Source organism: Peromyscus maniculatus, chromosome 10, assembly GCF_049852395.1.
Source record: "Peromyscus maniculatus bairdii isolate BWxNUB_F1_BW_parent chromosome 10, HU_Pman_BW_mat_3.1, whole genome shotgun sequence".
Classification (NCBI taxonomy): Eukaryota; Metazoa; Chordata; class Mammalia; order Rodentia; family Cricetidae; genus Peromyscus; species Peromyscus maniculatus.
Genome location: NC_134861.1, coordinates 89132569 through 89150607, shown reverse-complemented (window position 1 = coordinate 89150607; position 18039 = coordinate 89132569). Strand labels below are relative to the sequence as shown.

At 42.6% G+C, this 18039-nt stretch overlaps 1 protein-coding gene across 1 annotated transcript in view; it reads right to left on the bottom strand.

The window, feature by feature from the left end:
- Positions 1 to 18039, bottom strand: part of Fras1 (Fraser extracellular matrix complex subunit 1) — a 420836-nt gene that overhangs the window by 151454 nt on the left and 251343 nt on the right. Inside the window, exons 21-22 of the mRNA XM_006975359.4 lie at positions 14876 to 15028; positions 14150 to 14296 (exon numbers count right to left, since the gene is read on the bottom strand). Of these exons, the coding sequence (XP_006975421.1) occupies positions 14150 to 14296; positions 14876 to 15028 (300 nt within the window). The remainder of the gene's footprint in view (positions 1 to 14149; positions 14297 to 14875; positions 15029 to 18039) is intronic.

The window sequence follows — 18039 nt, the reverse complement described above, 5'->3', positions numbered from 1 at the left end:
AGTCCGAGCAGCAGCTTTTTTGCCTGGGTCTAGTTCTGCTTGACCTCAGGCGGGACTATCGGTGAGCTGCTTGCTTAAATCCTGCTTGCTTAAAGCCGGTGCTACAAACAACTCAGACCTGCCCTGTCGAACAGGGCCCTGCCTGTAAAGCCAACGCACGCACGTGGTCGGAGCTTAAGGAAGCCAGACCCAAGCCTTGACTCGGCACAAGAGGGAACACGTGGCTGCATTTAAGCTTTAGCCGGCTACGCTTTCTTGTGCGTTCTCTCTTTTCTCTCTCTCTCCCTCTCTCTCTCTCTCTCTCTCTCTCTCTCTCTCTCTCTCTCTCTCTCTCTCTGGATTTACACCTGGGACACTAGGTGGCTGCTTTGAAAATCCCCTCGGATTTCTACTGTTCTACGCAGATTTGGTAAGTCATAATATATCAGATATTTTAAAGGAAACTATCTAAAAGAGAATTTTTTTTCCACATTAAAAAACAAATGGGTTTTATGTGTACATTGGAAGAAAATTGGTTTTTGTTCGAAATTTTAGGCAGTCTGGCAATGGAACAACTATATAATATTAGTATTGGTGGAATTATGCACCTCTTCACTATAATAATCCACATTTTAATATTTAAAAAGATAGTCAATTTAAGTGCCAGGATAACAGCGTTAGAAGAACTTGTTAAACCTGTAAAAATTCAGACAGAAGAAATTAACAGTGAAGTTGTTTCAAGTCGGGATCATAAGGTTGCAGAAAGAAAGCCTGTTTTCACACAGTCACCCTTAATTTATCCTGTAACCGTACAGCAGATGCCTGATCAAATGGCTACACAAAATACTTGGGCTCCAATTGAAATGTTGGATTTAAAAAGGTTTAAGGAGGCAATAGTATCTTATGGCATGCATTCCCCATATGTAAAGCAAATGTTAAACACTTGGTCAACATATAATAGGATAGTACCACAGGACTGGCGGGACCTCGCACAAGGTGTTCTGGAACCCAGCCAGAGACTTCAATTTCTGACTTGGTTTAAGGAGGAGGCTAAAAACATAGAAAAACAATGGAGGGATAAAGGAGTACAAGTTTGCCAGGATCAGCTTATGGGCGAAGGCCAATATGCTTCAGCACAAGCACAATGTTTATATGATGTCCAAACCCTAATTTTATGTCGAACGGCAGCCTTGAATGCATGGGACAAAGTTGAGGAACCAGGAAAAAAATCTGAGTCATTTACAAAGGTGAAGCAAGGCCCAAAAGAGTCTTTTACAGATTTTTTACAAAGACTGGCTTCAGCAGTAAAGAGAACGGTCTCGGATTCAGAAGCTGGTAAGGCAATAATTGAATCTTTGGCCTTTGAGAATGCGAATGCAGCATGCAAAAGAATAATCAGGCCATTAAGGGCAAGATCTGCACCTATGGAAGATTGGATTAGAGAAACAATTAATGTTGAAGCTGATGAGCATGATGATACATGGGTAGGAGAAGTAATTTCAAAAGGTTTGAGGAGTGTTAGATGTTTTGGATGTGGAAAGCAAGGACATTTGAAAAGGGACTGTAGACAGGTCATTTCCAGAAACAATGTTTCTTCAAGGAACAATGGCAACAGAATGCCCCTTCCTTCTGGAGTATGCAGAAGGTGTGGTAAAGGAAAACACTGGACCAACGAATGTAGATCAACAAAGGACAGACAGGGTAATCCTTTGCCTCAGTCTTCGGGAAACTCCCAGAGGGGCCTCAGGCAGGCCCCCAGTGCAAATCCAGTTCAAACCTTTCCGGCAGCCATAGAGGAAATGCCTGCTCTGGAGAGCGATTAAATAACCAAATGCCTATTGGAATAAATCATGCTGGTCAGAATGATGAAACAGAGAGAATAGAAAATTCAGGAGAAAACATAAAGAAAATTTTTTGGCAAACTTCTATTAATGAACAAAGACCAAAATTAACGATAAAAATAAATGGTGTTTTGTTGTCTGGTCTGGTAGACACAGGTGCGGACGTTACCATAATTGCACCAGAATTTTGGCATCCAACTTGGCCTCGTCAGGAGGTAAACGTTCAACTGTTAGGAATTGGGACATTATCTCAGGTGAAACAGAGTGCAAGATGGCTCGAATGTATAGGTCCAGAAGGACAGAGAGGAAAATTAAAACCATATGTGGCTAACATAACTATGAACCTGTGGGGTCGAGACTTGTTGCAACAATGGAATACTCAGATTAACATCCCTCCAATCTCAGAAACAAATCATAAACTAGCACATGTTACTGAGAGAAATATTAGAAGATATTGTTCTAATGAGTGGTCACCAGCCATCCATATTATACAAGAACAGGGCACAATAACTGATGATCTTCCAAAGACACCAACAGCTCTACCTTTAAAATGGTTAACAGACAAGCCTGTATGGGTCCAGCAATGGCCTTTAACAACAGAGAAACTCCAGGCTTTAGAAGAGCTGGTAGAAGAACAGTTAAATGCTCAGCATATTGAAGAATCAACCAGCCCTTGGAATTCTCCTGTATTTGTTATTAAAAAGAAATCTGGTAAATGGAGAATGGTAACAGACCTTAGGGCAATTAACAAAGTAATTCAGCCAATGGGTTCTCTACAATCTGGGATGCCTTTGCCTACTCTGTTACCAAAAGGATGGCCTCTCATAGTTATTGATTTAAAAGACTGTTTCTTTTCAATACCCTTACAAGAAAAAGACAGAGAAAGATTTGCTTTTACAGTGCCTACTTATAATAATTCTCAACCGGTTAAAAGATTTCAATGGAGGGTCCTCCCACAGGGAATGTTGAATAGCCCAACTCTGTGCCAATATTTTGTACAACAGCCATTGGAAGTGATACGTAAAAAATTTCCTAAATCTATAATTTATCATTATATGGACGATATTTTACTAGCTGACTCAAATGCAGATACTTTAGAAATAATGTTTGAAGAAGTAAAGAAAATTTTGCCTCGCTGGGGATTACAAATTGCTCCTGAAAAGATACAAAGAGGAGATTCTATTAATTATTTAGGATATAAAATAGAGCTACAAAAAATTAGACCCCAAAAGGTGCAAATTCGGAGAGATAGACTACAGACTCTTAATGACTTTCAAAGATTATTTGGAGATATTTCTCATCTACGAACTATTGTTGGGGTAAAAAATGATGAACTGACTAATTTGTTCAAAACCTTAGAAGGTGACAAGGACTTAAATAGTCCAAGAGAATTATCACCTGAAGCTGAGAAAGAATTAGCCTTGGTAGAAAAGAAAGTGCATGAAGGACACGTGAATCGTATTGATCCAAAGCTGGATTGCATTTTGGTTATCTTACCTTCTAGGCGTTCTCCTACTGGAATATTAATGCAGAGGGAAGATATTATATTGGAATGGATATTTTTACCAAATAAACCAAATAAAAAATTAAAAACTTATGTGGAAAAAATCTCTGACTTGATTTACAAAGGAAAATTGAGACTTCGTCAATTAGCAGGCATAGACCCAGCAGAAATTGTCGTACCATTAACTAAGGAGGACATTGAAAAATTATGGGCAGAAAGTGAACCTTGGCAAAGAGCTTGCAGTAATTTTTTGGGAGAAATTAACAGCAAATATCCCAAAAGCAATAGAATTGATCTTATAAAGAGAGCTGAATGGATCTTGCCTCGAATTGTACGGCAAAAACCCATATCTGGAGTTCGTACATTTTATACAGATGCCAACAAAGAAGGAAAGGCAGGTTACAAATCAGAAAATTTAAGTAAAGTGGTTCAAAGTCCGTATAATTCAGTTCAAAAATCAGAATTGTATGCTATTCTGTTGGTATTAATGGATTTTTCAGAACCTCTCAACATAGTAACTGACTCTCAGTATGCTGAAAGAGTGGTGTTACATATTGAGACTGCAGAATTTATCCCTGATGCTTCAGAATTAACTTCACTATTTATTCAATTACAAGATACAATCAGGAAAAGGAATCATCCTTTATATATAACTCACATTCGATCCCATACTGGTCTGCCAGGCCCTCTAGCACAAGGCAATGATGAGATTGATAAATTATTGATAGGAAATGTGCTGGAGGCCTCAGAATTTCATAAAAACATCACGTCAATAGTAAAGGTTTAAAAAAGGATTTTTCCATAACCTGGCAACAAGCCAAAGAAATAGTAAAGAAATGTCCTACTTGTTCCTTCTACAATCAGACGCCATTACCAGCAGGATGTAACCCAAAGGGTACTCAGAGAAATGAAATCTGGCGGATGGACGTGTTTCACTTTGCAGAATTTGGAAAATTGAAATATGTACACCACACTATCGATACTTATTCAGGATTTCAATGGGCAACTGCTTTGAGTTCTGAAAAAGCTGATTCTGTAATCACTCATTTGCTAGAAGTTATGGCCATCATGGGTATACCTGCACAAATCAAAACTGACAATGCTCCATCATATGTCTCTGTTAAAATGAAACAGTTTTTTGCTTATTACAATATAAAGCATATTACAGGCATACCACATAATCCTACAGGTCAAGCAGTTATAGAAAGATCAAACAGAACTCTAAAGGATATGCTAAATAAACAGAAATGGGTAACAAAAACCCCCAGAAATAGACTGCATAATGCTCTTCTAACTTTGAATTTTCTGAATGCCAATGAGAAAGGAACGACAGCTGCAGAGAGACATTGGATAATAGAAAAAACTACAGAATTAAATCAGCCTATATACTTTAAGGATGTGCTGACCTCAGAATGGAAACCAGGGTATGTATTACATTGGGGACGTGGTTTTGCTTTTGTTTCTACAGGAAAAGATAAGCTGTGGGTACCATCAAAATTGATAAAGGTTCGATTTGAACAAGAGAGACCTCTTAATTAGAGGAGGTGATAGTTCATCAACCAGCATGAACATCCAATTTAAACTAACTTGTATCAATAAAACATGCCTTTTCATTTCATCAGATAATAACTTGCCAAAAAGGAATATCCCCAAAATTAGTCTTGGGGAAAGGTTTTTGTTTTTGTCTTTTAGGAGAATGAAGGTTAAGGAATCTGAAGAACACTGGACAAATGAGACAACTGAAGAAAAGGGACAAATCATCTATCCCAAGAAACAGAGTGAAACGGTGTATGGGTATATATTATCTAAAAAAAAAAAAAAAAAAAAAAAAAATTTTATGTCTTCCTAAATGTTTGTTTCTGCTTTTCTCTAAAGATTTAACACTATTGGTCTTCTAACAGTCCCAGTTCAATTAAAATTTAAAGCTGACTTTGAAGTTGGAGAATGGCTCTCTCCTTCTTTAAAATCAAGCATGTTGTTAAAAGGAAAATGCAAACTCCCTGTATCATGCCAGAATAAGAGCCATCTTCTGCTATGGTACAGGACAAAAGCAAAATTAATTAAGGGACTATTCTATTACTAATTTCAACTCTTTGATTCTATTCTGATTCTTTAAACTTTTCTCAAAGTATAAATTTTATATCAAAATTTACAAGATTAATATATATATATATATATATATATATATATACATTTTAAACTTTGTTAAGATATGAATGGTCACATAGAGTACTAACTAATTCTAGAAAAAAGGCTAGCTGCATATATATGTTTTTGTGTTCGAGTCTCTTATCAGTTTTCTGCAGGAAATCATGGCCAGGCCTAACATCAACTGAAGTCTCCAGAAAGAAGATGGGGCCCCACAACAACAACAATTCCACGTGGACAATAATAATATCATTAAGCTGACAAACATCATCCATAGATCAGCTTTGAACTACAAGGTGCTCAGAGCAAATTTGAGATGACTAGCTGAGATGATCCAGTCTCAAAGACTACTTGAATAAGGACTTGAGATAAACCCTCAACTTTGGCATTATACACAGACTGGATAATGAAGGATATAGTTACCTCTCCTAGAATTTGACAATTAACCTAAAATTTTTCTTTCAGGATAAAGAAAACTTCGCCCATACCCAGCAGGAAGCAATTTTAAGAATACGACGCCCACATTCCCAAAGAGGTGGTGTGGGGCGGGTGGTTTTTTGGTCTTTTTAATGGGTTTTGGGTCTGGGATAATTTTCAGTATTTAGGGGGGTTGGTTACAAGTTATTGTCAAGGGTTAGGAAAAAGGCTAAGCAAAGGAGATTAGATTTAAGGTTCTTGTTTAAAAAAAAAAAGAGAGAAAGAAAGAAAAGAAAAAGACAATTACTAGTTTTAAATACTTTACATTGGATTGAATTGTTTTATATTGTACACAAATTTGAAACTGATATTGTTAGAAAATGCTATATGTATATTTCTAATTGTATTTATTCCATCCATTTAACAATGTAATGCAAATTTCTGATCCTTGAATGTTATTATTATCAACTATTAGGATATAAAGAAATGAAAGCTAGTAGTTAGACATTATCATAGAACTTGTAGTCATATTAGATATGTTTTAAAAATTGAGCAGAGATGTTTTAGACAGGTCATCTTCAAACCCTTCAGAGATCTACAGAATATGGCATTTAAAATGTTTTAATAACTTAGAAAATTTTTCTTTTTTGAGACATGTCGGCTCCTGGCAGTACCAATCTACTTTAGAGAAAATATGGGCATTGAAGAAACTGCATATGGAGTCAACTTTCATTCTGGCAAAAGTTAGCCACTGGACAACAAAGTATCCTCGAATCAACAGGACAAAATGGACAGACAGATCACGAAACAAGGGACTACTGATTCTTGCCAAAACAAGTGTGGTTATGGCTTTATCAAAAGGCATCTTCTGAGGCCAGGACAATATGGCCCCATCCCTGAAGTGGCCTTCGCATCCGGAAAAGGTACGGTGCCCTTTTCTTCGAAGGCAGCTTAACAGGCAGAGGGCCGATGGATTCTGTTGTATAATGGAACAACAGCTGAAAGCTCATGCCTCTCAAAAGTAGACTGGCATTTAATAGAGGGATGTGGAGAAGAAGGGGATGCTGAGATGAAGCCATATATACACAGCCAAGAAGAATAGACAGCTGAATTAAAAAACTGTCAACAATTTCCAGAATTTAAAATCCTGAATCATGACAGGACACTAGTGGAATTCAGGTGTTTCTGGTACGTGGACTGCTCTCACCCAATGTGAGGTTGAACTGTTGACCTTGTGTACATCCTACTTCACAAATGAGTCTGTCAGATACACTAAGCCTATAGGCTGAAGATGATGCCCCAACACTGCGGAGAAACCTCAGGTGACTGCCCAGGCAGCTGGCTGTTTCTGTCAACTCACAAAATTTTTTGGAAGTTGCTTGCATGCACTTCCTGTTTTTATTTTTGTTAGCTAATATTATTCCCTTCTTGGGTCTCTGAGGGAGTTGAAGATTAGTTAGTTATGGTTGAAGATTAGTTAGTTATAGTTGAACATTAATTAGGATAGAAAGTACATTAGATACATCTTGGAATTACCAAAATAGGATAGATAATGGAATTATTTTCTCTGATTTGTCAAATACCTGTTTAGGTATTTATTACTTGTATATATTGTATATAGTTATTGTACTTTTGTATATAGTTTTTCTTTTGTTAGTTATAACCTTTTGCTTTCTTTTTCTTTTTATTAAAATAGAAAAGGGGAAATGTGGTGGTAATCTAATTGTTATGAATTATTATTTTGATTGTATGTTAATAAATAAAGTTGTCCGGGGGTCAGAGCTATTAGAGCCATAGCAAGAGTGTGGCGGTGGTGGCACACGCCTTTAATCCCATAGATATCTGTGTGTTCAGGGTCAGAGCTATTAGAGCCATAGTAAGAGTGTGGCGGTGGTGGCACACGCCTTTAATCCCATAAGATCTCTGTGTGTTCAGGGATACAGTCAGCATTGGAGACATATGCCTTTAAGACCTAGGGGGCTGTACATTCAGACAGTGACGAGGCAGTCATGTGTTTGGGTTTACAACCAATGAGAAGGCAGAACAACATACTTTAAAAAAACGAACTGACAGGAAGTAGGTCTCTTTTCGCGAAGCTGGGACAGCAGGAGGAAGGGTGAGATTTTAGCTCTGAGCTCTGACTTCTCGGCTTTCTCTTTTACATTGTTTCTGTGTTTCTTATTTAATAAGACGGTTGGTTACATCTACAGAGTACTCTCACACAGTGCTCCCTGCTGGAGTACTCTCACACAGTCCTCCCTGCTGGAGTACTCTCACAGTCCTCCCTGCTGGAGTACTCTCACACAGTGCTCCCTGCTGGAGTACTCTCACACAGTCCTCCCTGCTGGAGTACTCTCACACAGTCCTCCCTGCTGGAGTACTCTCATATAGTGCCCCTGTTTTTCCCGTATCTAGTCTGACCCCCTTACAATCACTCTCTTGGTATCTACTTTTTCTAATATTTTCCTGATTTCTCTTAAATCCCCAACAGTTTCTGGTCAGCATTTCTACAGATCTCCTTCCTCCACCTTTCTTCCGCCCTTTCCACTCCTTTTATATAACCACCAGCTCACTTATCTTTAACTCTGACTCATCTGCCTTGCCTTCCAGAAAGCTTTTCTGGAATCCTCATTCTAGAACGCTTCCCTAGGTACATAATTCTATAGCACCCACAGCATTTCCTTCCTGGTATATGTAACAGTGTTGATTCAAGAGATCGTTTCTTTGACATTTGTGTCATTTAAGGTGTTGGGACTCAGGAAACCAAAGACCAGTTTTGTTTTATTCCTTTAAATATTCCATAGCACCGAGCTGGTTCTCTATCATGTAAGACATACTCAATAAATACTTGTTACATAAATGAAAGAAGCCAAGTATTTTAATATATCATATGCCCACATGCGCGCGCGCACACACACACACACACACACACACACACACACACACACACACACACACACACCAGCACCTCTGCCTCCTTCTAAAATTTACTCAAAGCATATTTTAGAGTGAATGAGTATTGAGCATAGAGAATGATGTACTGTATGTTTTAGGTCTATACCATATCAAAGAATGCAACACAATTCAGGGAAATTACTTTGCTACAAAATAAAAGGAACTAAATACTCCTGTTTTACCTACAGGGAAAGCTACTGCCATAAAATATTCATTTGAATATGAAGATTTGTAATTTGGGGTGCTAAGAAAATTCTAGGTTGGATTCTCAAACAGATATTTTAGAATAATTAGAAAAGAATATTTTATCTGTTGCAAATTTATATGGACTAAATTTTTTATGGCTAGGATTTCTATGAACCGATTTTGATTTCAGCAAAGCACTTAATAAAGATGCCCGAGATAAACTTAAGAATGCAACGGCGAGGTGTGGGAGGGGCTGGAGAGATGGTTCAGTGGGTAAAGCGCTGGCCGCCCAAACATGAGGTACCAAGTTTGGATGCGAAATCTAGGCTTGGCAGGGCACATCTGTAACCCCAGTGCTGGGGAGGCAGAGGCAGGATGCTCAGAGCTCACAGGTCCAGGTTCAATGAGAAATTCCATCTCAATAAACAAGGTGGAAAGAGACTGGGGAAGGTATCCAGCATTGATCTTTGGCTTCCACAGGCACATCCATACACATTCATGCACATGAAAGTACACACAAGAACACATAAGATCATACACACACACACACACACACACACACACACACACACACACACACACACACAACACACAGATAAAATAGAACCAAAAACTGTAGATACCTTTGAAGAAAGTTGAGCTGCATATTCAAAATTGATTGGTATGTTTTTGAATTTGGTAAAAGATTTCCTAGTAGGATATTACAGTGATCAAGATATAAGGTTTTATTTGATCAGTATTTTTAATAATGACTTCAAAGAAACTAATGGCTCATGATATTTTAATACGCCACATTTATAACAATATGGGAAATATGCCCAGTTATGTCTTACAATTTGAGCAATAAGAATTCAGTTTTTTTCTTTTAACTAGATGAAATAAATCTGAACTAATCAAGCAAAATAAGCAGAACTTAAGAAAGGTCACACATGGAAGTAACATTATACAGACTGAGCAGGTTATACTCAAGTATTCAGGAATTGTGAGTGTATGTGTGTGTGTACTTATGTACTTGGATCTCATCAGGAAGTGCAAAGCATTAATTTTTTTCACCGACGGTGGTTACATATGGTGTGTATTATTCATCCCTGAACCGGAGGGAGGGTGTGACATACACCACAACTCGAAGGGCCCATGAGGACACTGATCGTGACTCATCGTGGTTAGTGTTCATTGTCAATTTGACAAAATCTAGAATCACCTGTATACAACATCTATACATGTCAACAATCAGTGAAAAAAGAGACCACGAATTTGAAAGAGATTAAGGAGGGGTGTGTGGAATGGTGTGGAGTGAGGAAAGGGAAAGGGGGGATTATGTAATTATCTGATAATCTCAAAAAATAAACTAAAAAAAAGAAAGAAAGAAAAGTCACACATTCACGCTCTTAAACCAAGTGAACGCACACAGGACGAGGAAGTGTGGCTTAGACAGCGGTTCCTACAGGCAAACCACCTGACCTATTTAGTCGATTGAAGGCTTAATATCAGTTAAAACTGGAACACGGCCACTAAAGATACTGACATGCATAAGCTTAAGCTGAGAAGCCTCCACTTGGACTTTCCTACTTGACAAGGGGATGGATGCACCATGAGATCCAAGTGGCAGTTCCTCTGCCTGGGCTCACAGGCTACTTCCCTATCCTGATATCTGAGGACTGGATGCAGCTTACTGCCATCTGTGTCCATGTTCATTAATCTTTCTATTTAGTTGGCTATTCCCCCCAGGGACCTTAATGTACAATTCAGCCCCTTTAGTGACTACCAAAAGAAGCCGATTTATGGTGAGCACTTTGAATCCCAGAAGACTATCAGAATGTGGAGGGATGTAGCATATCACACCAAGGAGCAGGGGGCCACCATCTCTGTCTTCAGCTGCTTCCTCTCCTTCCTTCCCAGGCAATCTGCAAATGGCTGTGCTTGCCCTTCACATGGTCGTCCCACACATGCCACAGGCTCTTGGTCCTCAGTTTCCCTCACCCGAAGATGCTTGTGGCTGGGTGTTCTCTACATCATATATCCAGACTACACAAAGTTGCATCCAGATGCAGCCATGCCAGCGGAACCTCACTGAGAGAAACAGAGGCAGCTCTGGAGGTTGAGATACTAGCCTCAGAAATCATTAAGGGGAGCAGATATGAGTGTCTTTCATCAGTGAGTGAGGGACCTCACAGCATGTGGAGCTCACGGTCTCTCTTGATATGCAACTCAACTCAGGTCTGAAAAATGCCCGTCCCCTCTGCTTTCACACTCCACTGGCTCCAGCTCTGCCCTGAACGAAGTCCAGGGGAGAAATGATTTAATCACAAACTCTGAAAATATATGAACGAGGGAGGGGGCTATTCTTTATTGCTCCATAGAGAAATTCTAGAGCTAGTCAGAAAAAACAGGCCAACCACTCCTCCCAACAGGGAAGCTGGCTTCTTTCCCTCACCTGTCCTTGCTCTGGGTTCAAGGCTGGCTCAGGCACTCTGGAGTTCCTCAGCCCCAAAGCAATATGGGTCAAGTACTGAGTGGTTTACTTATCAGAGTTCCTACCTCATCTGGTTACTCTTAAATTCCAGGGCTAAGACAGTACACTTCTTAAATGCTTCTTAAAACAGAACCGTGTGAGTTCCCCAGGCCAGACTTTCTTTAGCAACACATTGCTTCCCACAATGCTGGTTATAATTCCTCAAAAGCCCTTTACTACATGGTTTCTAAAACAGTGGCATGGTATAATTGCCTGTAATAATGAACGCTATGAAGGGCTGTTGCTGATGCTGTTTTGTTTGTTTTCATATAACAGAAACTCAGCCCAATTTAGGGGCATATTTCAGTCAGTTACAGCAAAGAATGAAACTTAAAAATAAGAGTTAGCAGAGTCCTGATTTAATGGAAATGCTCCCAGAGATCCCCTTTCCACAGTAGCACGACCGTTTGTGCACAGGCCGCCCTGCATGCATGGGGAAGGCTTCCCTGAGGAGACGCACTGCAAGGCAACATGCTTTCGTCACCCAGACTTCACACAAGGGATCCTGTTGATCCCTTTGCGTTTCTGCTGCTGTGATTCTGAGGCTGTGGAGAGTCAGAATTTCTCTGCCAACAAACGCTCTCTTGCTCTTGAATAGCAATGCAAGTATTTCATTCCTGCCTCGGCCACATTACAGAATGTGCCAGTCCTGGCAGACAGCTGAGGTATACCAAGCTGAGCTTTTGTTACAAATATGAGGAAATCTTCCCATTGGTACAAAAGAAGTTCCTATCTCCAGTACTTCAACAGATGATGCCAAATTCTGGGTTTTAGACATCTTCCCTACAAATACAAATGCTGAGACATACTTCAGTGAACTGGAAGTGGTAGCGTTCTTCTTGCCTGTTTCTATAAAAGTGTCTTTTATTGAATGGCTAGCTTTTCATTCCTGATGGACTTGATAACAGTAACTCATCTGTGGTGAAAGAAACAATGCCCTCCACTAGGGTCTGTGTTAAGTGCTACAGTATTAGGATGTAGCTACTTATAATGCCCCACTGCAGTTAGATGGATTGAGACATGGCTTCCATAGGCCTACATGTGTGGATGTGTGGTACCCAGCTGGCGGTTGTCTGGCAAGGTTGAGGAAATGTTAGGAAGTGGAGTCTCACTGGAACGACTAGGTCACTCAGGGTGGCCCTTGAGATTTCACAGCCCAGCCCCACTTCCTGTTCACTCTCTGCTTCCCGGACGTGGATGCTATGCAACCAACCAGCCTTCTGTTCCCACCACCGTGACCTGGCTGCCTGCCACAAGTCCTCTCCTTCATGATGGACTGTGTCCCTCTGGAACAGTGTGCCTACATACACCCTCTCTCCCTTACGTTGCCTCTGTCAGGGTATTTTTATCACAGCAACAAGAAAGTAACTGAGACATCCCCCCTTTATAGAAAGACTTGCCTTGGAGGAGGTGGGAATGGGAGGTGGGTTGGGGAGGAGGACTCGGGGGCGGGAGGAGGGAGGACAGCGGAATCTGTGGTTGGTATGTAAAATGAATAGAAAATCTCTTAATTAAAAAAAGGTGAATTGGCTTGCTTAAGGGCATAATGCTGGTAAGTGGCATTAGTACTTAAACTTCTAGAGTCTCCCCCCCAACTCTAGAGACTCCCTAAAGCCGCTACTCTATAATGCCTTCAACATGAGAATTCCTACAACATAAAATGGAAATATTACCCCTGGATTTGTCCACTGTGATTTTCAAAGGTATAACAAATATTTAAGGATTTATTTATTTTTATTTTATTTATAGAGGGCTTTCTCGCATGTATGTATGGGTACTACATGTGTTCAGTGCTTGTGGAGGCCAAAAGGGGACATCTAATTTCCTGGAAATGAAGTAACAGATGGTTACAAGGCCCCATGTGTGTGCTGGCAACCACACCAGGTCCTTAGCAGGAACGGCAGGTGCTTGCCACTGCTGGGCCATCCCTCCGGCCTCAGGATGACAGGTTTCTGAGTGACTTTCAGTGACTGAAATAATGTAAGCAGCCTCAGTCTTTGTCTGCTCCTTCATCTGTGAAGAATGCCCTCATCGTTTTCCAGACCAGTTCCCTAATATATCCAAAGTCTTTATGTCTGATTCAGTGTAATTAATTAGAGCCATACTTGTTTGAGATGACATCTCTACATGTAACTCTTGTACAAGGACAGAATAACTAGTATTTCGGGAGAAAGCAGAACAAATTTACGTGTGACACCTTGCACGCTGCCAGTACCAATAGATAAAGATAGAAGATAAATTACATCACAGATGTGCCTGGTCCATTGACCATGCACCATGCTCCTTTCACTGCCCAGGGTCAAAGGGCTGGATTGTTCAGATAACCATAAATATGAAATGGATGACACTTGTACTTTGTAGGAGAAAACTGAAAAGGAGATGTTAAACCACTTGCCCAGATCACACAGCCACCACTTAGAAAGACAAGCACCTTCAACGGGGCTGATATCTAAGTCACAGTCTGCTAATGGTATCCACACTGCCTTTGCAGATTAGCTTCCATTATTCTATGAGATAAAGGCTCCTGCGGGAGAAGGTGGGAGCAGGAACTTCACATTTCGTCCAAAGGCCCAGAAGGGCAGTAGGGAGACAGCTCAGGAGACTTACGCTGGCAAGTTTGGTTATCATCCGTGTAATGCCCAGGGAAGCAGGTGGTGCTGCAGGTACCAAGGTGGGTCAGAACCAGCCCAGTGTCACAGGAGGAGCAGGAGAAAGGCCCTCCACTCTGGCAGCTTCTGCAGGAAGAATGGCATCCTACAAAGGAAAAAAGACACGTGAAACCGACAGGTGAACCCGAATGCCGGTGACACTCGGTATTGTCAACCTGCCATGCTCTGGACTCTCACAGAGGACAAACCTCCATGGATGCTTGTGACAGAGCTTCCAGGCTAGGCTCAGTGAGGTGGGATGATGTCGTCTAAATTGCATGGGCTGAGGCCCTGGGCTGACCACAGAAGAAAACGTAAACGGAGCACCTGCACCCATTTTTCTCTCTGCTTCCCAAGTGGGGATGCAGCGGAACCATTGGTCTCAAGCTCAGCACTGCCCCCCAACTTTCCTGCTACAAGGGGCCGTACCCTTCAACTGAAAGGCAAAGTAAGCCCCTCCTTCCTTAACTAGCTTGTTCCAGGTATTCTGTGCCAGCAGTGAGGAGGCAACGAAGGCACCCCCAGAGCACTGTGTGGAGACGAAGACTTCAAACAGGGCACATGCGGGGCCAGGCTGCAGCCCTACAACCATGCTTCCCGCCTCCTTTCTCTTTGAGACACCAAAGCCTCCTGTGATGGACTTCCTCAGCACCCCAAGTCCCCCGCCAGTCCGGCGCTTACTCACTCTGACAAGTGCCCCTCTCTGCATAGTGTCCAGGAGGGCAGTCAGCAACACAGTGATCCCCCAGCAGCAGGTGACGGGCGTGCTGGCACTTTAGGCAGACACTACCTGTGTCGTGGAGGTTAGCCACGCAGCGCTGGCACAGAGGATGGCAGTCTGGAGAGGGAAGAGGAGAGAATCAAGCACTCGTGCTCATGTGCCAGGGTCTAATCAGCACACCACAGGGTAGAGGGGGTTCGAGACCACAGCCGCAGCTCAGCCGTCTAGAGAGGAGCCCCAGAGGCCGCACCCTAGGAAAGTGGCAGCTGAGAGCTTGTACAGACCGTGGGCTCGAGGTTTTTAGTAAATGGTTTTAGTAAATGCTAGGCCCAGCAGCGGCAACTGAGTTTTCATTTCTTTCCGATTGAACCACCTTCAAGTACGAGGGCTTTCGTGTGACAGATACTTGACGTGGTAGAGAGAACTGTCAGTCCACCAGGAACAGCGAGATCAGAAGGTGTATCTTCTCCCCCCAGGGGCAAGAGCCCTCGAGGGCTGTGAGTCCTCATCACTGCGCAGGCTCCCCAGCCTGCCACAGGACCCCTCCACACGGCTCAGAGCCAGCACGCGGCCGTCAGCCTTCAACACGGGGAGAGTGAGGTTAGCAGATAATTGGATTGAGTTGCTTGAACATTTTAGTCTTTAAGTGAAGATAGAGTTATAACGATGGGCCGTGAGTGGAAAAATCATTTTCATGACCTGATAGATGGTTCTCAGCAGCTCCGTCACACCAGCTGTGATTAAAGCCATAAAACAAATTATCGCGTGCGGCCGACACCCCCTTGTTCTCACTCATGTAATAGTCATCCTTTAATAAAGAGCTCGATCGGGTTCGGCTTCCAGTGTGGGCGCACACTTCCTCTGCTCTGCCTTCCAGTGGTAATTACCCTCAGAGTCTCGTCCCCATCTTTCATCTCGACGGCAGAGGAAACCTGGGGATCCTAATCACCACCAAAATGAAAACAGTTGAGGTGAAGGACAGGCAGAGAGGACTCTGGTTTTTTAGGCCCTTCCTGTGTTCTCCCCAGGGCACTCTAAGCACTTGTTTGCACCTGTTCATACCCGACCAGGGCTCAAGATGTCTTGTTTCATCTCTTGGCATTGTAAGTCATCATAGTGATCTGGGCCACATTGGCTCTTAAAAAAAAAAAAAAAAAAAAAAAAAAAAAAAAAAAAAGCCCATGTCAGCCACACAGATGGCATCCATGATCCCTGCTAGAAGAGATCTGGCCCCTGCGTGTTTGGAGAAATGTTAACTGCTGATTTAACAGTTGATCATCAACAAATATTCTCAGCACAGGAAGCACATCTCATCCCCGTGTGGCACTCCAACCAGCGTGAGACCATTGCCCTAGAGACCAAAGACGTCAAAGGGTCCTCTTCAAAAATGCCGACTCTTCTCCCATCACACAGAACCGAGGTCCCCAGACTTCTTCTGAACCTGGGAGTCTCACAGAGCAGGCAGCCTTCCGCCAGTATTAGAGACAATACATGATATCCTAGGAGCCAAATGAATCCTTATTACAACCCTTCAGTACACCGTCAAGGAAATGGCGGCTTGCACTATGGGAAATATGAGAAGGAGGCTGTTCCGTGACACACACACACACACACACACACACACACACACACACACACACACACACACACACCGCCGCCGCCCCACTGCTGAGTATGACATGCATAATGCCAAGCACTTTGTTCTTATCCTGTGCCGCCCTCATAGGGTAGAAGCACAACCCTAGAGGTTTGCCTAAAGAAGTTGAAATGCTTCAGAAGATAAAAGCAAATGAAGGTGGTATTCTTTGAGGATGGGAGCCCAGGAAACACCTAGAAAAGGCCCCATTGGCTGGGGTGCCATGAGCTCGTCCTCCTCCAGGCAAGTGTGGTCAGAGTACTCCGGGTTTGGGCATGTGTGGACAAGATTTTCAGCTGTTTGGTTGGGCTAGAGAACAGCTGTAGCTGACGGAAGCTTTCTCAGACAGGGACATGAAAGAGAATTAGTCATCATGGCGACTTTGAGGACAAAGTAAGCAGTCTGAGGATACAGTAAACAGGTATTTGTTGATTTGTCTGATCTTGGGGAGCTCAGCAAGCTGTTTGCATGAAGACCAAAAAAAATACATATCCAGTACATTATCCAGCTGCGGTCGGGCCATGACCAGTCCTTTCTGCTCTTTCAGCAGCCATTCTGGAACCCTCTCTACTCCTTCCAAGACACCACAACACCACACCCACCAAGTGTTCTGGCCGACGTCACTCAGCCCGTGTGCATCATGCCCTCCGTTTGTTCCTTTCGGCTGGGAACATCTATCTTTACTCATTTCTATCCCAGTTCCCACCTCACTGGCTTCCTCCTGACATTCTGGGTTCTGTTCTCAGTGCTCTCCCCCACCTCTTCACTCTATCCTTGACCCAACCCCTAAACACACTGCACACTACCTCTGCCCCCCCCCCCCAGGATTTCTGTACAAACATCTCGTGTCTCTCCCTAACCACCTGTGACTGCCTGGGATGTCAAACGCCCCTCACGGGCTGCTGAGTTTGAACACTCAGTTGGTGATGCTCTTTTCCCAGGTCGTGGAACCTTCTGGAAGGAGGGCCTAGCTGGAGGAGGTGGTTTGCTGGGTTTGGGCGGAGTAGGTCCTGAGGTTACAGTTCAGCCTGGTTTCTAGGGTCATTTTCTCTGCCTCCTGGCTACCCAGACATGAGCAAGCCACTGTTCTCTCCCACCACCTAATGCAATGTCTTCCCCACCATAATGCACGGTCTCCTTAAAATTGTCAAAGTCAACCCCTTCCTCCCCTGACTTGCTTCCTGTCAGATGCTCTGACAGAGAAAACAGTCCCTAACATATCGCTCTGCTTCCTTCCCTTCCTAACACCTACTTTGATGTGTCCTGTTTCAGCCTCCACAACTGTCTTGCAAAGGTCTCTCGTGGACTCTAAGCGACAAAACTGACTGGATTCCTCGTTCGTTATCCCGTCAGACACCCCGCAGCATGTCACACTTCTGACCAGCCTTTCTCCCTGAAGCCCCTCCTCTCCCGTAGCCTAGTTTATCCTAGAGCTGACATTGGTCGGGTCCTCTTTCCATGGCTCCAATGGACAGATAAACAGAAATTCATT